This window comes from Glycine soja, chromosome 3 (assembly GCF_004193775.1).
Source record: "Glycine soja cultivar W05 chromosome 3, ASM419377v2, whole genome shotgun sequence".
NCBI lineage: Eukaryota > Viridiplantae > Streptophyta > Magnoliopsida > Fabales > Fabaceae > Glycine > Glycine soja.
The window spans coordinates 20,592,939-20,617,783 of record NC_041004.1 but is presented as its reverse complement, the minus strand read 5'-3'; the positions used below and the strand labels follow the sequence as shown (position 1 = coordinate 20,617,783).

The 24,845-nt window shown below is 32.8% G+C and overlaps 3 protein-coding genes across 3 annotated transcripts; 2 read left to right on the top strand and 1 right to left on the bottom strand.

Moving 5' to 3' along the window:
* The first annotated feature begins 1,818 nt into the window (after positions 1-1,818).
* On the top strand, positions 1,819-10,665 carry LOC114406284 (TMV resistance protein N-like). Its single transcript, XM_028368954.1, has 6 exons — positions 1,819-2,541; positions 3,613-4,714; positions 4,942-5,217; positions 6,111-6,944; positions 8,096-9,001; positions 9,757-10,665. The coding sequence occupies exons 1-5, from the start codon at positions 1,907-1,909 to the stop codon at positions 8,630-8,632; spliced, it is 3,384 nt and encodes a 1,127-aa protein (XP_028224755.1). The 5' UTR covers positions 1,819-1,906; the 3' UTR covers positions 8,633-9,001; positions 9,757-10,665.
* A 633-nt stretch (positions 10,666-11,298) lies between these two features.
* On the top strand, positions 11,299-13,865 carry LOC114406285. The gene is made up of 2 exons (XM_028368955.1): positions 11,299-11,787; positions 12,756-13,865. The coding sequence occupies exons 1-2, from the start codon at positions 11,458-11,460 to the stop codon at positions 13,170-13,172; spliced, it is 747 nt and encodes a 248-aa protein (XP_028224756.1). The 5' UTR covers positions 11,299-11,457; the 3' UTR covers positions 13,173-13,865.
* Positions 13,866-21,329: 7,464 nt separating this feature from the next.
* LOC114406283 (protein OCTOPUS-like) lies at positions 21,330-23,650 on the bottom strand. Its single transcript, XM_028368953.1, has one exon. The coding sequence runs from the start codon at positions 23,375-23,377 to the stop codon at positions 21,467-21,469; it is 1,911 nt and encodes a 636-aa protein (XP_028224754.1). The 5' UTR covers positions 23,378-23,650; the 3' UTR covers positions 21,330-21,466.
* Positions 23,651-24,845: the final 1,195 nt, after the last annotated feature.

Sequence of the window (24,845 nt, the reverse complement as noted above, 5' to 3'; positions counted from 1 at the left end):
GATGCATTTGTACAAAGAGGTAAAGGAACTGGTTTCAGTGTTATTTATAGAGATTCAAAAGGCCAACCTATGGCAGTAGCTACCCTCAGTATTCCACACTCTTATGCTATAAAAGTTGCAGAATCACTGGCTTTTTAGCGCAGCAAACAAATTGCAATAGTCTTGGCTTTTTCATTTTTTGAGACTGAATGCTTGGAGCTATTCAACTAATGGAAGAAAAAGAAGTAAATGGATCAAAGATTCCACTTATTTGGCCTTCATACTGGAGCACTGTGCACAACTGCTACCAACACAATCTTTATTCCTATCTAGTGGCTACTGGCTATTTTTTTTAATGCACTGGCTAATATTTTATTAGCATCTTCTATTGAAATGAAATTAATTTTTTACCTTAAAAAATGATCCTTTGGGAAAAAATGACCTCACCATGTTTCTTCTACATAAGGTATAAAGATTACTTAATTGAGTTTTACTTTTGATAAAACTTTTTATATATAAAATTAGGAATTAAACTTTAGTTAACATATTTAATTTATTTTTGTCTTAACTCTTCGATTCATCAGGAAAAAAAATTCTGACTAATATGAAATTTGACCAAAAAATAAGTAAAAAAGTTTGATAAAAAATTATTTCCGTTAAATATCGAACACAGATAAAAGAAAAACTATGCATCACAATTTATCAAAAAGTTGTAGACATTGTTATTTTGGTAAAAAAAAAGTTTGATTAAATCATATAACAATATTAAATTAAATAATTAGTGTTTTCCATCTTTTAACCAAATACCTTTTGTCTTCACTAATTATGTTAGGTTTTATTAATGTTAATAAAACATTTTGAAGAGATAAGAACTTGAATTATTTATATAAAAAAAAACACTTCACTAAGAAATATATAAACGTCTTATAAAATAAAAGTATATAAATGTATTCAGTTAAAAATTAATGATTTTTAAATTATAGTTTAGTTATTTGTTTTCATAAAAGAAATTTTTTTGATTTAAAAAAAATAAAAACTTTAACGTAGTTATTATTTTTTTAGAATGGTACTCCAAGAAGGATTATTATTATTTTGGGTAAATAGTTATTTTTGTCCCTAAATGTATAGAGTGCCGACAAAATTCGTCCCCAAAAGATACAAATTCAAATTTTAGTCCTCAACTTTCGTCCGTTACGGTTAATGAAAAAGTCTACATGACACATTTAGGATGAATTAGTCTGGGCTCTATATGTTTAAGGACAAAAATAACTATTTACCCAAAATATAATTTAATTTTCATTTTTTCCTTTTTTTTAACCGTTGCAAATATAACATTACAATAAACACTTAAAAAAAATAGGAAAACAAACATAATATTGATTAATAGACATTATCGGTCTATTGCTCTAAATTTCTATTGTGACAACATTAGTACTAATAAAATCAAGTTGGGTCTAATTATGCTTATTAATCAATATTATATTTATTATTATGTTTATTTTTTTATTTTTTTTAAGTGTTTATTATAATATTATGCTTACAACGATTGGAAAAAAAAGAAGATAAAGATTAAATTATATTTTAGATAAATAGTCCATTTTTTATTCCTGAATGTATAGGACTATGACAAATTCATTTCTAAATATATTGTCTAGGCTCTTTAGTGAATGGCAACAAAATAAATGAACTTGTCTCACTTTTTCACCTTCAACACTCAAATTTAAAATTTTATCTTTGGGAGACAATTTGGTGGGTGCTTTATACATTCTGTAGGGACAAAAATGATAATTTATACTGTTATTTTTTTAATGAAGTTGACTGAAATTTGTGGGCAGCTTTCCACGTTGAGCTGTTGTAGGAATTTCAAACCCTCAAATATATTTTCCCCCAAACCATTTTTTCTGAGGCTCCATTCTTCTTCTCTTCCATGCCTTCCGATCGTGAAATTGATCATTTTGACTTTCTCAGTCAATGGCCCTCCGCCATTCCTGTTCTCAAGAGAATCTATGAAGTGTTTCTGAGTTTCAGAGGGGAAGACACGCGTGCTTCTTTCACTTCACATCTCTATACCGCTCTTCTGAATGCTGGAATCATTGTTTTCAAGGATGACGAGTCACTTCTAAGGGGAGATCAGATTGCACCCTCACTACGGCTAGCAATTGAGCAGTCTCGAATTTCTGTTGTTGTTTTCTCGAGAAATTACGCAGAGTCACGATGGTGTCTCGATGAGTTGGAGAAAATAATGGAGTGCCACAGAACCATAGGGCAGGTGGTAGTGCCAGTGTTCTACGATGTTGATCCTTCTGAAGTACGTCATCAAACTGGCGAGTTTGGTAGAACATTTGAAAAACTTTCCGACCGGATTTTAAAAGAGAAACAAGAGGTGGTGCCAGGATGGCAGGACTCAAAGAAGAACATGTTGAGCAGATGGAAGGAGCTGCGTTCCACGATTCGTAGTTCTGAAAGATGGAAAGAGCTGCTTTGGAAGACTACAGTGCAGAGTTGGAAGGAGGCGCTTCGGGAGGCTGCCTGCATCTCAGGGGTTGTAGTCCTAAATTCCAGGTCATTCAAACACTTCTTTCTCATATCTTTTCATCAAAATACTCAGCATTTCTTAATCCTGAACCTTTTTTTTATGCACTACAGTGTCATAATTGCAGAGTTTTAAATTTGCTATGAACATACTAAATCAACCTTTATCTTGAAATTTATTTTTGAGAGATGGTGTTCGAACCATATTATAGAAAGTGATTTTTTGTAAAGATGAAACAGAGAGGAAATGTATATGGCAGAGAGTAAGAGTAATTATGTTAATTGAGTGTTATTGTAAAAAGCTATAAATCAAATTAACTAATATTTATGTGTAATTAGCAATTAACAGTGATTGTTTGATAAAATGATAATTCTTATTTACTTAACTGTATCTTTAGGAAATCAAACAAACATTGTTAAAGTAAAATCCCATGTTTGATTAAAAAAAAAAAAAGCTGTTCCTGATTACATTGGGAATAATTGGAAGTTGGAGTTTATTCATAGTTCATACCCTTAGAGAAGGAAATCATTGTGCTGCTTACCTTGCAAAACTAGGTCCTGATTCTGGTTGTGTCTTTGACATTAGATGATTCCCCTACGGATTTGTATGGCTTCTCATAGCTGATGCTATAAGATTGCCTTTTCTTAGACTTCAGCTAGTCTTTTTCTGATTTTTTGGTATGTGTTACCTATTGTTACCAAACAAAGTAATTTCTAAAAACTATTTAAAAAAATAATCTGTTTTAATTTTTATAAATAAAAATTGGAACATCTTTAAGCTATTTTGTTTTTCACCCTCAGTTCTATTACCCATATTATTTTTTGTGTTGCTTCATCTTCTTGCTCCCCGTTCTAAAAATTAGTCATTGAGAATTGTTCTATAAAATAGTTTTAAAAACAAAAAATAAAAAACACATCCAACCACACTCTAAAAACAAGAATATGTCTATTTGTCGTATAAATTTTTTTAGAACTGGCAGTAAATACAATGCATTGTGTGATCCCAATGAGTAACACACATCTGTCCAAGTCCAACTATAATTTTTTACTCAAATTTTCCTCTGATTTTTGTGCTTATATGCAAACACCTTTTCCTTATAGGAATGAAAGTGAGGCTATCAAAAGCATTGTTGAAAATGTTACACATTTGTTAGACAAGAGAGAGTTGTTCGTTGCTGATAATCCAGTGGGAGTAGAACCTCGAGTGCAAGAAATGATTCAGCTCTTAGACCTAAAATCATCAAACCATGTTCTACTACTAGGGATGTGGGGGATGGGAGGCATTGGTAAAACAACCACTGCAAAAGCCATCTACAATAAGATTGGCCGCAATTTTGAGGGAAGGAGCTTCCTTGCACATATTAGGGAAGTTTGGGGGCAAGACACTGGCAAAATCTGTTTACAAAAACAAATATTGTTTGACATCTGCAAACAAACAGAAACGATCCATAATGTTGAATCAGGAAAGTATTTATTAAAGCAAAGACTTTGCCATAAAAGGGTACTTCTTGTACTTGACGATGTGAGTGAATTGGAACAATTGAATACTTTGTGTGGAAGTCGTGAATGGTTTGGTCGAGGGAGTAGAATAATCATCACAAGTAGAGATAAGCATATACTTAGAGGAAAAGGAGTTGACAAAGTATACATAATGAAAGGAATGGATGAAAGAGAGTCTATTGAGCTTTTTAGTTGGCATGCATTCAAGCAAGAAAGTCTTCCAGAAGATTTTATTGAACTTTCTGCAAATTTAATTGAATATTCTGGGGGATTACCACTAGCTCTTGAAGTCCTTGGGTGTTATTTGTTTGATATGGAGGTAACAGAATGGAAGACTGTATTGCAGAAACTCAAGAGAATTCCTAATTGTCAAGTACAAAAGAAGTTAAAAATAAGTTATGATGGTTTAAGTGATGATACAGAGAGAGAAATATTCCTTGATATAGCTTGTTTCTTTATTGGAATGGACCGAAATGATGTTATATGTATATTAAATGGTTGTGGACTTTTCGCTGAACATGGAATACGTGTGCTTGTAGAGCGAAGCCTTGTAACTGTTGATGATAAGAACAAGCTTGGAATGCATGATTTGCTACGAGACATGGGAAGAGAAATCATTCGAGCAAAATCACCGAAGGAGCCTGAGGAGCGTAGTAGGCTATGGTTTCACGAGGATGTTCTTGATGTATTATCAAAAGAAACTGTAAGACCTGCCTTTATTTATTTATTTTGGATTTGACATTTATGAGTAAGTTGTCAACATGCATTTGTTTGATTGATTATCACAACTTTGAAAATTAGTTTGCTCATGAAGCACTCTCTGCTTCCACTCCTGTTCCTAGTAACAAATGATGAGTTTCACCACGAGAGTTTTAGCTACATAAAGCTATATACATTCTTTTTACATTTTTTGTTGACTTGATTTCACAGGGAACAAAAGCTGTTGAGGGTTTGACTTTGATGCTACCAAGAACTAATACAAAATGCTTGAGTACTACAGCTTTTAAGAAGATGAAGAAACTCAGGTTGCTTCAACTTGCTGGTGTTCAACTTGCTGGAGATTTTAAGAACCTTTCAAGAGATTTGAGATGGCTATGCTGGCATGGATTTCCTTTAAAATGCATACCGACAGACTTTTATCAAGGAAGTTTAGTTTCCATTGAGTTAGAAAACAGCAATGTCAAGCTTTTGTGGAAAGAAACTCAGGTAATAATTGAGTTTTGATTTTGGCATTTCATGAATATTTTTCGCTTTTCTTTTTTATGGATAATCTAAATTAAGCGTCTCAAATATTAATACTATTTTATTAATATGGTACTTTTAGACACGGATTTTAATATCTATGGGTTTTTTTTTCCATTCTTCTAGTCTTGCAAGTATTTTGAATGAAGTTTACCAAATAATGAATTTATAACTGAACATTTTCTCTTCTAATTTTTAAGATTAGGAATCACCAACTTTTTTATTACAAAAGCTTCGTATCTAGGAGATGAGTTCAAATCTTTAAATGATGTGTCAGCCCATCATTTAAAAGCATAGATGCCCTAGTGATTGTAATGGTTAAACTATAATAATGTAAAAAATATACTGATCTTAAACTCAACTAAATTTTCTGGAAATTATCTAATTAAATGAAAATTTATATGTTTAATAAGCTCTAACATAAAAATTATTTTTCAATTCCAATGATAAAACATATGACCACCTATATCCTGTGCAAAAAGTTTGAAATAATAAAAAGGGAGATTTAAAGATTTATATTTTGAATATTTGATTAAAGCCGCTCTAATCGCAAATATCAGAACCTATCTAACATCTATTATCCCTAGCTAAATTTTAAACTCTCAACAGGATGCCAATTAATTGCCTTTAATCATTTCTGTGTCATTATATTCAGAATGTATGTAGCCCTGGTAGAAAAAATTGAAAGCAAAAGTAAAACTAAACCAATATATATCGATATTAAAAACAGTGACACGACATGAATGTAAATATTTTTGTTTCTACTTGAAAGGTTATTTACACATTGTAATTAATTCCTTCTATCTATATTTTTAAGCTTGCATATCTTTTCTCAGTAAATATTTCTTTTCTTGCAGTTGATGGAAAAGTTGAAAATTCTTAATCTTAGTCATTCTAGTAATTTGACACAGACCCCAGACTTCTCCAACTTACCAAATCTTGAAAAGCTAATACTCATTGATTGTCCAAGATTATCTAAGGTATCTCATACTATTGGACGTCTCAAGGAAGTTGTCATGATAAATTTGAAAGACTGTGTTAGTCTTCGTAACCTTCCAAGAAGCATATATAAGTTGAAATCTCTGAAAACTCTCATTCTTTCTGGATGTTTAATGATTGACAAGTTAGAAGAGGACTTGGAGCAGATGAAGTCTTTGACAACCCTGATTGCAGATAATACTGCAATAACAAGAGTGCCCTTTTCATTAGTAAGGTCAAGAAGTATTGGATATATTTCTCTGTGCGGCCATGAAGGATTCTCACGTGATGTGATTCCCTCTATCATATGGTCGTGGATGTCACCAACGAAAAATCCCTCATGCCTAGTCCAATCATATGTGGGCATGTCATCCCTTGTCTCTTTAAATATACCAAATAGTAGTTCCCAAGATTTATCAACTATTTCCAAAGACCTTCCAAAGCTCAGAAGTCTTTGGGTGGACTGCAGCTCAAAACCTCAACTATCTCGAGATACAAGAATAATTTTGGATGCTTTATATGCCACAACAAATTTAGGGGAATTGGAATCAACTGCAACTACATCACAAGTGCCAAATATAAAAACGTCTGCGTTAATTGAATGCAATAGTCAAGTGCACTTTTCTGGATCAAAAAGTTCTTTGAAATCTCTTTTAATTCATATGGGAATGAACTGCCAAGGCTCATATATTCTAAAACAAAGAATTTTACAGGTGTCCTTCTCTCTTTCTCTGTGTCTCTATCTCTCTCTTGTGCAGGTTTTTATTTGTGCTTTCTATATATGATATATGAAATATCATATTTCTAATCAAAATCAGTAAGCATTTTAATTATTGCCTTATAGTTTTGGTAGTTTAATCTTTTTAAATATATCAATTATATATGTGAATTTTTGCTTATTCTCCAACTATTATAGAAATACAAGTGTATACTAGGAGTTTGGGAGGAGACATTCTATAAAAAATGTTTATTGTTCAAATTTTAATTTAGGAATAATTGTATTTTTTTTATCCCCCAACTATTGACATTTTGCAAATTTGATCTCTATTTTTTTTATTCACAAATTTGATCCCCACTATTTAAATTGTGCAATTTTGGTTTATCCATTAACTTGACATCCACTATATTTAATAGAAAGGTTAATGTGACACTTGTTTCATTACAGGTCAACAAATGGATCAAAATAACACAATTAAAATACCAAAGGATGATTTGCAAAAAAAAAAAAAATGGAGACCAAATTTGAGAAATAACGATAGTAAGAGGACAAAAAGTCTAATTAAGCTTTTAATTTATAAATAGCTTTTATACCAATATTTTTTTGACACGGACACCTAACCCATTGTTTCAGTAAAAATAGAGGATGCATCCTCATTCATAATATATTGTTTACTAGTTATATATAGGATCACCAAAAAAATTGTCTCAAATAAACTAAAAGAAAAATGATATTATAGACAATTGAGCATGCTAGTAATGAATATGTTTCCTTTAGGAAACTAGTATCACTCCATGAATCTATCCCATAATGAATTTCACTTCAGGTATAAGCATAGTAATACTAGTGATGTCATTTGTCTATATTTTGTTTCACACAAAAAAAAAGAAGAAAGAAAACTATTAGAATCTTCAAAATGCACAATGAGTGGTATATTTGAAGGCCTATAAATTTAAATTTTTTTATAATTTGCTTTTTTTCTATCAATGACATCAGAATATTTGTTTTTTTTTTGGTAATCAAAAGATCTTAATTTTTATTGGTATGAAATTGAGTAATTATCTTTTAAGAAAAATTATTTCTTTAATTGTTGAGTTAATTTTAAGGCTGTATTAATTGATATATTTCTTATTTTCATTTTTACAGAATATGACTACTAGTGGGTGTTACTATGGTTTGCTCCCAGGTGACAATTATCCTGATTGGTTAACCTTTAATTTTGACGGCTCTTCTGTAACTTTTGATGTCCCTCGAGTGAATGGGCGTAACTTGAAAACAATGATGTGCATTATCCACTGTTTTACTCCTGACAACATCACATCAGATGGCCTTAAAAATGTGTTGATAATAAATCACACAAAGAACACCATTCAGCTTTATAAGAGAGATACATTAGTATCCTTTGAAGATGAGGAATGGCAAATAGTAGTATCAAATATTGAACCTGGTAACAATGTGGAGGTGATTGTTGTTTTTGAGAATCGATTCATTGTGAAGAAGACAACAGTTTATCTGATTTATGATGAACCAATTGATAAAAAGTTAGAGTATTGCCATGCATCTGATAAGAATGTTATTGTTTCCAGTGGCGATGAAAATATATCCACTGTTAGGTGGATCTCTCTTCAAGAGGAACCCACCAATGACTTTAAACAAAAACAGAAAAGAAGAAAAATTGAATGAAGATAAAAGATGGTAAAATATAGATTCTTTTGGAGCCTGCAAACGTTGTATTGCTGCTTCTGGTTGTGATCAGGGACAGTTTCAGAGAGTGGATTAAAAGATCATCGATACTCTGGTTGCTGAAGTGTGGGGTGCTTGGGAAAGATCTACTTGGTTTCAGATGAGTCAAACATGTTCTAGATTCTGAAGATCTTATTTTATTTTTTAAAGGGGAAAAGATTCATTTTGGATACAAGAAATCATAACAAAGGTGTGATGACATTTCCATCATATCAGTGAATTTCCCCTTAAAACAGTAAAGTGCTAAGATGAAATGACAGTGGTTTTGATTTTGCATTGAAAGGCTAATATTGTGGACCAAATTACTAGGTAATTTTTCACATAACTGCTATGTTCAAGTTAGTGTAATCAGATTGAATTTTGGATTTTGGTTAAAGTTTGGTGGATGATATCTTATATAGAATCTTGAAACAAATGTGTGTCCCTTAGCTTGTCTTAGCTAAAAGTCTAGGCATGGATGGTTTTATAGTTTTCTTTTAACAGTAATACTCAATATTTCTATGAAGAAATGTTAATAACTTTTCTGACCATGGAATTTAAGTTAAGACAAAGGATGAGGCACACAACAAAACAAATTAACTAAACATTTCTTGTCTTGGGTTTGTGTTAAAGTTTACATGACCAAAACATATCTATTTCAAGATCAAACGAAATTTACATGAAACTACTATACTGTATTTCTTGTCTTGAGTTTGTGTTAGAAAATTTACATGACCAAAAACGTATCAATTCAATATTAAACGAAATTTACATGAAACTACTATACTGTATTTGGGATTTGAAGTTTGAACTCAAATGGATTCAATTCATCTCATCATTGAAACCTTTGCTGGGACATTTAAGAGCTATTTCAGCTCAAGGACTATCACAGGAGACCATTTATGATTTATCTCCTTATGTTTTTGTTATAACACAACTATTCTATTCATTATAAACAATGTTAAGATCAGCAGTTAGTCCTTACTGACATTGAGAAGGAGCATCTCTCTGTTAAACAATTCAGGAAGTTTTCCCCGCTTTTAATCGCATGTCTGTTACTAACCATCCATTTGAATTTGGTTTAGGCTGCTACTAATTAACCAAATACATGTGGGTCTTCCCTTTTGCTCTACATTTCTTCTCTTCCTCCTTTAGGCTGATGCTCATTTCCTTTGTTACAGGTAATTTCATTTTCTTTTATTTCATATTTATTGCTTTTTCAGCTCTGGTCACTGTTTTTGTTTCTCTCTTTTAATTTCTTTTTTCAAATTGTAAAATTACTTGTTTGAGAGAATCTGCTGTTAGATTTCACTTAGAATGGTAAAGGTAATGACAGGAATACACTTTAGGGAGGGTAGTGAGTGAAAGATTAGGACTTGGAACTTGGAAGCCTGCCCCTGTCGGGACAGTGCCTTTCAGCTCCTTGCGCCTATTGGGACAGTTGCTTGTAGCTTCTATTCTGACTTTCCCCATCCCGTGGCTTCAAACGGCCGATGGGAACTTAGATGAGTCTCGGAACTCATTTCCCTCAGTCTTAGGACCAAGGGCTTTTTAACCACCGGATTAATAAAGCTAGAAGAAATTTCCATTAGTTCAAAATGAATGCTTAAAGTTTCAGTTGTTATAAATTGTGTAGAGATTACGAAGAACCTAACATTCCACATCTTATGTAACAATTTTGCTAATTGCTTCTGCCCCAACAGATGGAATGAGACTGGTATTGATATTCTTTGTTGCAACTTGCAATGGAATGACAGCTCTTGCTGTCATTAATGTTTTTTTAAGTTACATTTAGGATTTGTTAGAGGAAGCTTCTTATCCAGCAATACTTATAATAGAAGAAAATAAAAAGAAAATTAAATAATTTTTTCCATAACTTCAAATTAACTTTTTTCATCTTTTGGAGAAACTAATTTATGTATATTAATTTTACGACAATCTTTGTAAGGAGAAATCGTAAAAGGGCAAAGAATGTTCAAGGCTTGGCAGTTTAATTTCCTTTCTTTATTCTTCCCTTAATGGTTGGTCTTTTTGTGCATTATGATTCTACTCATTCGCTCTTGTTTTTTTAGTCGTACAATTTTTAGACTAATATTAGTTCTCTGTTGTAGACACGTTGTTACTATTTTTTATAATGAAAGTAAAATAAGCAAGAGACAAGCAACTACCAATCAAAGAATATTATGCTCATTTGAGCTTTTGAGTTTTATCATCTTGTTCACCTGAACAAATTACTTCCAATAAAAAAATTACGTAGAGAAGAAAAAAAAATTGAACGTATTTGCAAAAGCAAATTGATTTGGGGCATGGTTGGTGCGAAAGTGGATGTGAATGCAAACAAAGTCTTATACATTTGTTGTAGTCATCAATTTAGAAAATATAACATTTTATATTAATTGTGTTGACAACCGATAAAGTATCGATTTTTATCAATTAAATTAATAAATCTGATGGAAAGAGTATAATTGTATTTTAAAAAATTGAAAAACCAAATTAAACATTTTAATAATTAAAAGGAAATAAATTAAACCTTAAAATACAATTTATAGACCAAATGTATAATTAAGCCACCTGAACCGATTTAAAAAGCACACAAGTAGCTTATTATTCATTCACTAGAGCAAAGACAAACTCCCAAGTAGTAACCATATCCGTTTACTAAAATTACAAAACCACCCTCACCCCACCCCTCGTACCGTTAACACCAGATAACACACAGTGAAACGAGCGGTTCAAAATCAAAACTCTTCCATTTCGCAGACACCAAGTTTACCTCTGATGAAAAAATGATTGCCCTGAAAGCCATTCAAGCGTCCTCCTTCGCTCTCCACCACAACAACGTAAGACTCCCTCACACAAGAGCTTCTTCTGTTCTGTGCTTTTGCAGCAAGTCGAACAAGAACGAGCCTGATAATTCCCAACCACCACCCGAAGGAGATGCTCAGAGTCAGGAGCTTCTGGCACAAATCGCGATGCTTCAGACGCAGAAGGTTCGCCTCACCGACTTTCTGGATGAGAGGTCCGCGTATTTGGCCCAGTTCGGGGAAGAGGCCAAGGCCGAGTTCGACAAGATTGGGGAAGATGCACTCAAAGGATTGGATGAAGCTGGTGCCAGAGTATGTCTCCTTCAGCTTTTTTTTTCTTTTTTTTAATTTGATTACTTATGCAACTTTCTACCATGGATAAGTATTTCACCTAGCAAAATAAAATATACTCTGCTAATAAATTAAGGATGCTCTTCTAGACCGAATACAACTCCGATTCAAATATCAAAATAAGATTTTTATTTTAATAAATCTAAGAAACTTTTTTTTCTTAGAGTTTTGGTTAAGCTGGAAATTCATGTGCTTCATGCTAATCAAAATAAGAATCTTAATATCACATAACTATAGCGTTTGAAATGTGTACTGTAAATTGGTTCATCTATGTTAAATTGATCCACTAAGGTGTGAGTAGCATAGGAAATTTGGATAGTTTACATAAAGGCCTTAATTAATTAAGTCTTTTCCAAATTAAGCCAATTTTGATTTTTTTTCCTACTTAAAATCCTTAAATTATTGTTTTTTATTCAGATATTTTCAAGATTTATAATGAATTTGAGATATGAAATAACTTTAAAAATGTAGAAAAAATAATTTAGTAGAAAGTTAAAATTTGAAGGATATTATAAGATGTAAAATTTAACTTTGGGTTTTTGTTCTCTAAAAATTTTAAAATGTTAGTTTTGATCTTTATAAAAATTGTATGTGTTCTCTTAATTAAGGTTTTAAATTCGAGTATGTGATTGGGAGGAAGATCCTACTAAAAGGTGGTCTCGGTCAGACAAAAATTAGTCATCAATAAAATTGATAATATTCCACACTAATGTTATGGTGATCCAAAAAAAAAACCTTAGTGTTGTTAAGAGGCTAGAATAACATAATTTAATAGTAGTATAAAATAAAATCCCTGCATAGTAAATAACAATAAATAATCTCAAATGAAAAATCCAATTACAAAATTCAATCTACATGCCACAGAATGTATATATTCAAATAAAATTTACTTCAACAATGACCCTTTTACATTCATTTGTGACCAACAGATAACAGCAAACATAGAGAGCCAGATGCTAGAATTCGAGGAATCTACTGAACTTAACAGACTAGAGATTGAGGAGAGTGAAAACAAAATAGTGGAGTTTGAGGGCCAAATGGAGAAGGATAGAAACGAAGGGCTATTCTTTAAGAACCTTGGACAGAAGGCACCTGTTTACAAAGCAAAAGCCAAGGAGGAGGAGGAGGTTGAAAAGATCAAAGATGTGAACAGTGAAAGCAGTGGTAGCAAAACAAGGAAAAATGTTTACCTCTTCTTCATTGGCTTGCTGACTTTTGGAATAGTTGATTCTCTTGCCTCATCCTCAGGTGCTGATTGGAAAAAAGTTGCAGTTCTTGGAGGTATTCTTGTGGTCTTGTTTTCTCTGTTCATCAATGAACAAAACAAGGACAACAAGAAAGACTAACAATGAAAAAAAAAAAAAACTCAAGTTCATTTCTTATGTTGATCAAATAATAAGAAGTTTCTGGGGGGAAGACATTGTGAATAGGTATTGCATGATTGAATATATGGCCCCAAGTGAGAGCTTACAACTTGGACTTGATGCATCAGCCAGCTTTGCTTGGGCATCAACTACAGTCTACAGCTGATGCATTGGTGATATCAGTTATCACCACAATATTGTCCAGAATTTGAGTAAACTAATGAGCATGAGATGCTGCACAAATGCTGAACTTCTTTAAATCTTCTGTTGATACAGAGAATATATAGATAGCTTTTACCTGCATCTTCATCATCATGGCTATTACAAATGTGTATTTAGAAGCACAACGTGTTTCTAAATCTTTCTATCATATAAACAAGTAATGATAAACCATACGAAGTGTACTGTGCATGGAATGGAGCAGTTTAGTAATTTCCTCTTCAAAGGTGGACAAAAGAGAGATAGAAAGAAAAAAGAAAAACAAGGCAACATATGTGATAAGTGATATAATGAGAAAAGAATCAAGATATAAAAAGAAAATGAGGTGAAAAAGAGATGGAAGACAAAGTGAGCATATGTTTACTCAAACTTTTCTCGAATTGATGTGTCACTTGTTGTTTGTCTAAAGAACTGCAATGATTTCATATCAATTTATTTTACACCATCTTCTATATAGTTAAAAAGAGCCTCTTTTATTCTCTTTCTTCTATGTGTTGGATGTCTTGATATTTTATTCAGTATAAAAAAAAAAAAATTGAGCCAAAGAATTTTGGTGTCTAAAGTAACTAAATTAGTATAACAATTTGCGGATGTTAAAAGTAAATTGAAAGCTTCACCTCCTTTTAAGGTAAAATGTAAAATTCCAAATCTAGCCTGAGCTATGACATACCATTTTAAAGTAAACCCATTTGAAATTACTATGATAGCTTCTGTTTTTTATGATTCTGGGAAGGGCCTAAAGCCCAAATACTATGATAGTTACATGAACCAAAAGCTACGCCTCATCTTAAAATGCAGGGGCATAGTTACACGATTCTCTCAAAATTACTGTGTATCGCAAACCGAATTTAAACTTTTTAATAACTCTATGTATTCTCTTAAAAAAGCTTTTTATAAAGAGATGATGTGAAAGCTCATGTCGAATGCAGATATAAAAGCTTTTGATCCATCCAAATTCTCTGCAGACTCAATTCATGAATCAGAGAACTACAAGTAAATCAATAGTGTTTTTCTTTCATTTTTCCTCTTTCTGCCCTATATCTCAAACTCCCATTATAACTTACCACATTCTTAAACGGCACATTGTCCCTTGCATAAGTTACAACACTTGGTTAAATTATAAATATTATAGGTTGTAGGAATACAGGTTGGTGATTGGAAGAAGATTGAAATGAATATAATTCAATGAATAACCCTTTACTCAATTCCCTTGCGATATTAACAATGTGGCTAGCGTAATGCATATGAACACTTTACAGTGAACATATTGTGACATGTAGTGTAAGTGCATGAAATTGAAAGTAGCTAGCAAATGCATATAAACAATGGATATTTTTTTAGTCACCCAAATCAGAACAAAACGCATTAAACCCAATTTATCTGAAAGTGTAACTTCTTTCCTGTTCTAAACATGAAAAACAAGGAATGTGAGAATCCTAGGAACACTACTCAAGTTAGAAGAATTGTAATGAATTTTGATAATTCTCAAGCTTAAGGAAAAGCTACCTCTGATCCAGTAGGGTCGACCTGGTGATGAAGGTTAGATAGTATGCATGAAGTCATAAGTTTTAACTTCAGTGCCATCACTATACAAAAAAAAAAAAAAAACTACTCCTAAGTATGTATATTTTACCTTGGCACACAACATTGGCTATCCTTGGAGGTTGTTGCTTGTTTGGCTTATAAGTTCTGACTTAGTTACTGCTTCATATTAAACAGGACAAAGCTCATGCAGTAAGACCATGGTTGGAATTAATAGATTAAAGGGAGTGTTTGATGGTACCTCTCAAGTAAAGGTCCAAAATAAGCTTCCCCACAAGTATATAGGACTTCAAGAAAGCTCCTCTACATTAAATTAAGTAAAGGAACGTATCCTCTTAATTTTGGTTTTTGGGTGCAACGTCCTCTTTAAAGTTTAATGGGCTTTTTTCATCTCTGCAATTGCAAGCGGATTGATTTTTTTTTTAAGTAGAAAAAAAAAATTAACAATAACTTCGTAAAAGTCATTACATTTGCAACAATTATTGCACAAACGAATTAGAAACATTTTCAGATTCTTTCTTTATAAAATTATTTATGACATTAGTTATATTATTGCAAAAACTTCCGTATTGAGCTAAACGGTCAAGTCATTTTTTATTACTAAGAATTAGTTTTAACAAGTATTTGTATAGGGAGAAAATAAAATAAATCAAAAAATCAAATGAGTTAAACTTATCAATTCTCACATTAGTGAAAGTTAATTTTTATATCTTAATTTTAAAAATATAAAATATATTTGTTCAACTTCTGCATAAAGTCTTATAAATTTATACGAGATCAAATATTTATTCCGATTGAAAAGATATCATAACCTAAATTATGTCTAAATTGTAACAATGGAATAAATATTACAAATAGCAGTTTTCAAGTTTGACTTCAATTATTTCATAATCCATGGCCTTTTTAAGTTGGTGTTAAGAAACATATTTCTAGAGTTTTTATCACACTTCATGAAAACAAATATTATGGACAAAATTTATATACAATTTCTTATCTATTTTTTTTACATTTTCCTAATTAGAATTAAATTTTCATCTTGATAATTTACATGATAAGTTTTTTCATTAAAAAAAATATATATATATTGCCAAAACAAAACATCACATATGATTAGAAAACAACACTAAAATTACATATTTTTAAGAAACTTTAATTTTTGTCCTTATATTATATATTTGAGTATTTTACCCCATAAATTTCCAATTTTCCCCCCTTGGATTTGTAGTATAGCCGTGAAGTTTTTCCCTCAGCCCTGCGAATAAATTATCACAGAGGAGAGACAAGTGTATAGCCGCTGACAATTTCCTTCCAACTTAGTCAAGTTAGACGTGCCATTTGAGTCATGACTCTCTTTTTTTATTTATTTATTTATCAAAAATGCTTTGCTTGCAACTTTTTTTTTACACTACCCCACACCACACCCCTTATTTCCACCGTAATTTGCTTTCTTTATCACCGAACTTGCATTGGAGCAAGAACTCAAGGAGTGACATGCATGCATGTAGAAATGTTTTCCTCCTCACTTTTTTGACTTCTGTAGCAATAAGCGCGGTGATAATGGAGCTTTACAAATTGTATTGAAAAGAGAGAAAGCACCAAATAATATTAACACTTGATAATTGAAATGGGAACGGATTTTATTCCTTCAATATCCTAGTGGGACATGCATTGATCTTACTTGTTGAGCAACAATCATTAACTTCTAATTTATGTCTAGATGATGGGATTTGAGCTTCAATATAAAGAGTTTAAAGTGCTTCTTTTTTGGACTTATTTGTCACTGCTTTCCCAGTTTGCTAGGTTCACGTAGAAATAAATTGCTTCAATCTTTACTACGTTAATTAGTTAGCATGTAAAATATGCAGTATTTTACAAATAAAGCTTGATCAAGATGATTTGGTAAGAAATAAACTCATGTTTTTAAAAAAGTTAAGTTCAATTTTTATTGTGAGAATTTTGTTGATATGTAATATGTAAGTATATTTATAAACATTGAGGTTTTACGTCTATTCTGATCCAATGCATTTAAACTTTTTTAAATAAAAAAATACACACTAACTTAATTAGTGAAAAGTCAAAAACCATTAGAATTGAACAAATATGTGTACGTACGACAATAATAACCAAACTTTTTTCCCAATAAGGTAAGATACATGGATCAAACGCATCATGATTGAACAAAATCAGGTATCGAGGTAAATGGCAAATCTACGAACAACTTTTTTAAGTAAATGGAAAAAAAAAAAAAAGAGAAAAAAACTTAAGGGAATATATTGTTTAATGATTTTATAATAACTTTTACTTGTACCAAAAAAATAACTTTTACGTGTACCGAAAAAAAAAATAACTTTTACTTTCTGAGACCGCCTAGGTAAAAACTGATAACTGAACAACTGTGGAGAATGAATTGACAGGTAAAAACTGAAGTGCAATAATAAATACAAGCTATTTGAAAATAGTAGTGATTTTGAGATTGTGTAAAAATAAAGAGATATATATAGGTTTTAAATATTTTATGTAAAGAAGAAGTTACTTTTCGTTCTGTGAAAAAAAAAAGTTACTTTTCGTTTTGTGACAACTATATAAAAATATATTTTATTTTAAAAAAAATAGGATATATGTCTTCTTTTTAATTTCTCAAAATAATCATAAAAGCTACTCAAACTAATTTCTTAAAACAATAGGATATACGTCTTCCTTTTAATTTTTTATTTTTCTTTCAAATATTTAAACAAGCATACTAATTTAAAAAAAAAATACGATTATTCTATCATAAACGTTTTACCATAAATTTAAAATAACTAAAATTTCACATTATTTGATTATAACAAATCTTTACCAAGAATATATATATATATATATATATATATATATATATATATATTCTAGCTAAACACATGGATGGACGAGGTACATGTGGGGTTGTTTCTTGTTTCTGTTTAATCTTTGGTCTCAACTTTAAGTCTTAATAGACAATTCTAGGGAAATCTCTAAGCAAAAATCTATTTTTTTTATAAAAAAAAAAATCTTTTAACATGATTTAATGATTAATTATTTTGAAAGAAAACATTTCAAATTGGATTAAAATCCGTCACATAATCAGATTACGCGCCATTTATAAGAAGTATTTGATGAATCCTTGATAAACTCACCAAACAATAGTTTAATCTAGAAAATTGGATTCCAACTTTACAAATTAATCTAAGTTTTACATTTGTGATCTTCATTCCTCTATTTAAAATATAAAATAATCACATTTAAACTTCACTAATTTTTACCTGTGATGGCACATTAAAATATGCAAAGTAATTATATTTAACCTTGAGTTTAATTTTTTTTTTTATTTCCCTTGTCTTTTTCTTTATAGGCAATCTTGTTTGAGATACAATTGAACATTAAATCTAGGAAAGACTAATTTCTTCTACTAAACTCAATCTCATCTTAAATATTTTTTTTTTACAAAAGCTTAAATACATTTTGATATAGCAACATTAACGATATTCATTGACATAAATAAACACAAAAGAGAGGATTAATTATGAGGCTGGACCGACAAATCTCACATACGCACATTGTTTGTTTAGTTGGGACCGACCCATATATTCTGCATCATTTGCCTTTCCCTGTAGTTCTCGAAGGTCGGCAATTCCTCTTCTTAGAAAAACTGATTTGGGGCATCCAAAATCTGCTTCCCTCAATCTGTGCATGTCCAGAGAAGAAAAACTAGTCTCAAGAAATAATATTCTAATGCTATGAAACAATTGAAAATTCTCAAAGAATCTCAACTGTACAAGTTATGAAGAAAAAATTGCTTTTCTCTAATTAGGCTTTACAGTTAAGACCATCTACAATATAAAATTAAAAAGTTCAGTTTTGGTTATTTTATGTCTTTATTAAAAGTGATTTTAGTAAGAGTAAATAGTGTGTGTCAATCTGTAAGTATTTCACAGTGTAAATTTTGTTATATTTATTTAAATTATCATATAAAATAAATTTATTAATTTTTTTAATAATTCTTAAAAATGATACCAATAATAACTGTTGATGATCTGAAAATATAAAAAAAAAACTTAACATTAACTAATTATGCATAAAAATTAAACTCTTTTAATATTTTTTTATTTGATAATATAAAACATTTCATTATTGTTTGGTAAAATTAATTTTGTCTAAATTTTAATTTGACTAGAATTTATTTTATTATTAAATTATATAAGTGAAGTATTCATTAGTTTGACCGATGATGAATATTTCTCCAAGGATCTGAGGTAACTCTTGTTTTTTCATTTGTGAGACTTAAACTCAAACCTTTTTTTTATAGAATCTTGTCCAATTCTACACAAATTTAACCAAATAATGTTAGCATGTGTATGGAAATGCATTCAGTATGTTAGTCTACACTAAAAATCACGTCAAAATAAGGAAAATTAAGTAGAAGCTATGGTTCCTTGCTTCAAGTGGACGTGCATCAGATTTGCAAGGACGCATAAACAAACACGTAGTTACTCAATGTGTCTAAAATTGATTAAAAGAAATAGCTTTTAAGTTAGATTGGAAATTTACACGAAGTTTGCATCACACTTGCTTTCAAGATAAAAATATCCAAAATCGTTTCACTTGAAACAAATTTAACCAATATCAACTTTATAAAATTATTTTAATTCAAAATCAAATTACAATGCTTATCTAAACACAGATTGGATTCCCGTTAAATCATCTACCATCTTGTTCAAATGAGTAAATATCTACATATTAGATTCTATACTAAGAAAATGATTTGTAGTCTAAAATAAATTTAATTCATAATCAATATCTTAACGCATTGGATTCAAGTTGAATCATCCACAATCATATTAAAATACCAGAAAGTAAACATCTATATTTGACTTCATATTTAGGAAATGATTCTTAATCTAAAATTAATTTTAAGATGAAGCAAATTTGGGTAAATTTTGCAAAAAATCCAAATACTAAAATTTACTAGCCACTAATTTGCTTCTAAACTAAAAAAAAAATAACAAGTAATTCACTTCAAAATCAATTTTAAGAAAATTAATTTTAAATAAAATTAAAATTTATTTTGTAAAAGATCACCCAATTACACTGTAAAAGTCTTTGATAAGACATTTTTCATTCCATATGCAAAATGAGTTACTCTGTACTACAGCTGAAGCACAGTGAAATATTACATAGAGCAGTTAATTACAATATTTTCTGAATAAAAGAACCAAAGAGGCAAACAGCTGCTATACTTTCAAATATTTCTATACTAAAAAAACCCTTTGCACCGTCAAATTTCAGTTGACGTTGACCTAACATACCGGTAGCATTAATATTCCTCAAGTTTCAAGTCAATCAGTAGCTCCAACAACACAGAATCTGCAGAATTGTTCTTCTTTTACAAACATGGAGGGCCAGCTTTCTGCACTCTTATCCCTATATATTCTTTTACTGTTGTCTTGTTCCTGTTAACATCCTCCTTATGTCCACACCACTGTTCATTGTCTCGGTAACCCCAAATTCAAGTGTCTTAATCTTTAAGGTTCCATCGATTTTCTTGATCACTAGAACCCCCATAACATTTACATTGTGCATGGTCTCTTTCCACATCAGTGAAAATATTTTAACTTCTCATAATGGCTTGTGCCCTTAATACAGAAACGCCAAAAGGTATCAAAATAATCTACTTTAATTGTTTGAACATGATAGCAAGTCATTATGAACTCCAGTACCTATCTGTCTTCAATTCGGATGATAAAAAAATCCCTAACGGTGAGAAACCCACCTTTGATATGTTGAACCTTGGTAGATCTCTTCACTACAGAAATTTTCAAAGCTCTAATTCAATTTGCCTTAGTGGACATAGATATGTTGATATGAGTGTTGATGTTTTTATGGGGGGGCATGGTCTGGGATAAGTCACATGTAATAAAGTGTGATTAATTGATGCCAAAGGGAAAAAAAAGGATCGACCAGTTATCTTGTACTCAAAACTACAGCTCATGACAAAGAGCAATTGCAGGTGGCATGAGCCCACCTTGTAACCACTTTTGCAGGAATATAAAACATGCCAAAATTCAAGTTAAATGCTCCCAAATTATAACCCCTACGATCCTACACACCAATCAGCAATGCTTTTGCAGCATAAAAGACAGAAAAAGAAACCATATTGAGTCCAAAGAAAAAGCATATTTTGAGTAGCGCCATGAATCTAGACACATGTCCCATTATTCTTTTTCTGGCAAATTAAAGAAAGTAAATAAACATGGCGTGTGAAGGAAGAGATTTAAGTCACTATACACTAACGCCAGCAGCGGCATAGAGCAAAAGAAGAAACACTAAAAACTCCGGTTATGAAGAGTAAACTGAAGAAGCATGTTGTAACCAACCAACCATCAAGAATAATAATAGTAATAATAATAATACATAGGGCATGTGTGGTTTACACAAGAAATGCAGAGCAAAATTAACAACATCAAACCAAAAGAAAACCTTATGGACCTTTCTTCTCCATGTCAATACAATCCAAGCACACTTCTTGCAATGGAATGTGCTTGATTTGACCTACTTTTCACAGACCCGTTTCTTCTGCTCCCCCTCATTGGAGTCAAGTAAAACCTCAAGAGGCCATTGTCAATGTTGTTAGGAGAATACCTTGCACTCCTACTCCTTTCCAAAACAAACTCATCCTTCCCCTTCTTCCCATTCCCATTACTCTGAACACCATTCCTCCTAAAACCCCCAAACCCCCCACCACCACAATTCCCAACCCCTTGAGCATTCCTCCAACTCACACTACTATTGCTCCTCAATATCCTCCCATTAAAACCACCACCACCACCACCTCTACCGTCTGCGCCCCACGACTCCGAATACGACCTCTCCACCCCATTCACCCTGCTATACCTATCCTCATCCTCATCCTTGTTCCCACCACGCCGGTGAATAAAGCCCCAAATGCTCCACCGCCACCGCCGCCCCTTCTTCCCTTCCTTCCCAATCACCCCCACATCAAACATCTTTTCAGAACAGCAATGCTCCCGCAGTGAATTCGACCGGTCGAATTCGCGATCGTTAAACCCCATTCTCACCCCTTGCGCATAATCCACCCCAGCAGGAGCCACCTTAGCATTCCCATTCCCGTTCCCATTCTCATTCCCATTATTCCCTAACTCATCCACCTCCAAACTAATACTCTTTCTTGCTGAACTAGACCTATCAAGACTCTTCCTCCTCCTGGAACCCGAATCGTAATAGTCCCTTGTCTGTGCACTCCCACCAGGCATACTCTCATCTTCATTCAAACCCTCTTCCACTGGAATCTGCATATCAGTCCTCACTACATGGTTCACCGGCACCGGCATAGGAACCGGTCCGTCCTCCACCACCGACAACATCGTCGGCATCCTCGGAAACGTGTTCCTCCCCACCAAATAACCATCCCACGACGCCCGCGGCTCCTCGATCGAGTACCGCGGGTCGTCGAACGACATCCGGCCGGCGTCGAGCGAGAACCGTCCGGCGTCTAGCGAGAATCTCGGATCGGTGTCGCACGACCGCCGCCCGAACCCGTAGTCGGCGATCTCCGACTGCGTGTCGCGGAATTGCCGCCCGATCGGCTTCTCCACCGGCAGCGCGCCGCCGCTCCGCCGCTTCTTCGCCTTCTGCTTCTGCCGCCACTTCTGCAGCTTCTTGCTGAAAACCGAAGCCGCCGAGAAGAAGCTCCCCGCAAGGTCTTTAAAGTCACGCGCTTTCTGCTGCTTGTTGTTCTGAGAAGAATCAAGGTCAATGTGGTCCTTCATTGTCTTCAACCCCACGTCTTCTTCTTCAACAATAGCAACAAGATCTTCTTCTTTTTCTTTCTGTTTTAGTATCTCCTCTTCTTCTCCAAGTTCTTCTTCAAGTTCTTCGATTTCGTTCACACAATGCTTGGGCTCCTCCAGAACCCTAATATCGTCTTCGTCCTCTTCTGGATTTTCGGGTTGGTCGAGGACACGTGGAGGATTGTCGTTTTGTTGGGGGTGAGGTTGAACGACACGTGGAGCGTTGTCGTTTTGGGGGTTAATGTTAATGTTGATGTCTTGGTGGAAGAGATTGGAGAGGGTGCTGCGGACTCTGACGTCGCAGGATTTGCGCTGGGGTTCGAAGGAGGAGGAGGAGGAGGAGGAGAAGGGTTCGTTTTTGGAGGCGGAGAAGGATTTGGTGCGGCGAAGTTCCGGGAGGGGAGGGGGGCGGAAGAGGGCTTTAAGGGCGGCGGCGGCGGTGGAGGGGGGTTTCCGGGAGGCGGAGGAGGAGGCGGTGATGTTGTTGGGGTCTAAGAGGGCGAGGCGTTCGCAGAGGCATGAGGGACAGAAGCCGGTGAAGGCTTCGTCGGGATGGCGGGGGCAAGAGGGACGGTGGGGCTGCGGCGGTTGGGGGGGATTCATAACCGGAAATGGAAGAAAGTGGAGGTTTGAGGTTTGGACATGTTATGAGAAATGAAAAATGAAGTGAAGAGAGAAAAAAGAAGAGGAATTGAGTGAGGGAGTGTGTGATTTGTCTGTGTGGAAGGATGATTGGGAGAGAAAGAAAGAGAGAGAGAGAAAGAGAGTGATGTGATGATAGTGAGAGTGAGGGATGAGAACTGGGAAGGTTGGTGGAACTGTTTGGTTCCTAGGGACAGCGAGAAAACAAAAGTGGCGTGACACAAAATTAAGGTTTATACTTGCTTCCGCTACTACAATAATAATGTGGAATGTGAAATGAAATAATGAGTTTTGTTATTTCAAAGTTTTTTTTTTATGTGAAATGTGCAATAAAATATTTGGATTGAGGGAACTGCATTGCAATATCCAAAATATGGTCTGGCTTTGTTGACAAAAACTGTGAAAAGAAAAAATGTAGGATCGGGTGTGTGATGTACGAATTTCGATTTTCGATTTTGGATTTTTTTTCTCCCTACATTAAAGTGTGAGTATATTTTAAAAGGGAAAGTGTAGGAATAATTACTTCCTGTTGGGCTCTTTTATCTTTAACTTTGGTTTAAAATTAAGAAAGGTTTAATCACTAAAAATAGTGTTAATACTCTATTGTTAATGTTTCGTTAAAATTAAAATTATTAATTTGTTCTCTTAATTACTCTACTAAGGATATGATTGAAAAATACACATAATTATATCTTGAATTTTAAGATAATTAAATTTTGAAACAAGAATAAATTCTAAAATAAATAAAAGAGTATTACTTAAAAATTACGGATTTAAGTCTTGGTAAAATTGCATGTATTTTTAGTTATGAAACTCTGAAGTTGTGAAATTTTAATATTTTATCACTCCCAAATGCTGCAGCCTGCAGGTGGTATAACCGTTTACATAAATAAACAATAAATTCAGGACGGGGGCACATATTTATATATCTACACGTACATGTGCGCGCGTTTTAACAGTAATTTTTTTAATTATCCTCTCGTTATTACTAGTACTATTTTTTTAGGGCATCCTCTCGTTATTATTTAATGTTGTAGAAAGAACAAAAAAACATTTGCTGTGGCAGTAGTATTAGTATTTTCTCTTACTTGGTTCCTTTACGTTTTGTTTGGTTTGCTGCTTTAACTTTGGGTCTGGAGTGTGGAGTTCTATGGGGTCAGAACTTGTCACTATTTACAGAAAATAAACAATGAGAGGTTGTTGTTTTTACTAAAAGTGATGGGGATTGGGGATTGTGCCTTTTGTTGTATCATTTTTGTTTTCTTATGTTTTCTTTTTTCAATTTATTGATGATGAGTTTATAGAATTTTAGCTATTAATGAAATATTTATTCCTTCATGCATTTTTCTCAGTAACCTATTGATGAAAAGTTGGTGGACACTTTTCCATAATAGTATGGTTGAAAAAAAATAAACCAAAGGCTCTTCAA

Bases quoted from the DNA above. Each gene is read 5' to 3' on its own strand.
- LOC114406284 (XM_028368954.1), top strand. From the start codon at position 1,907: ATGCCTTCCGATCGTGAAATTGATCATTTTGACTTTCTCAGTCAATGG. The intron at 4,715-4,941 runs GTAAGACCTGCC...TTGATTTCACAG, and splicing joins ATGTATTATCAAAAGAAACT to GGAACAAAAGCTGTTGAGGG. The intron at 6,945-8,095 runs GTGTCCTTCTCT...TCATTTTTACAG, and splicing joins TAAAACAAAGAATTTTACAG to AATATGACTACTAGTGGGTG.
- LOC114406285 (XM_028368955.1), top strand. From the start codon at position 11,458: ATGATTGCCCTGAAAGCCATTCAAGCGTCCTCCTTCGCTCTCCACCAC. The intron at 11,788-12,755 runs GTATGTCTCCTT...TGTGACCAACAG, and splicing joins TGGATGAAGCTGGTGCCAGA to ATAACAGCAAACATAGAGAG.
- LOC114406283 (XM_028368953.1), bottom strand. From the start codon at position 23,377: ATGAATCCCCCCCAACCGCCGCAGCCCCACCGTCCCTCTTGCCCCCGC.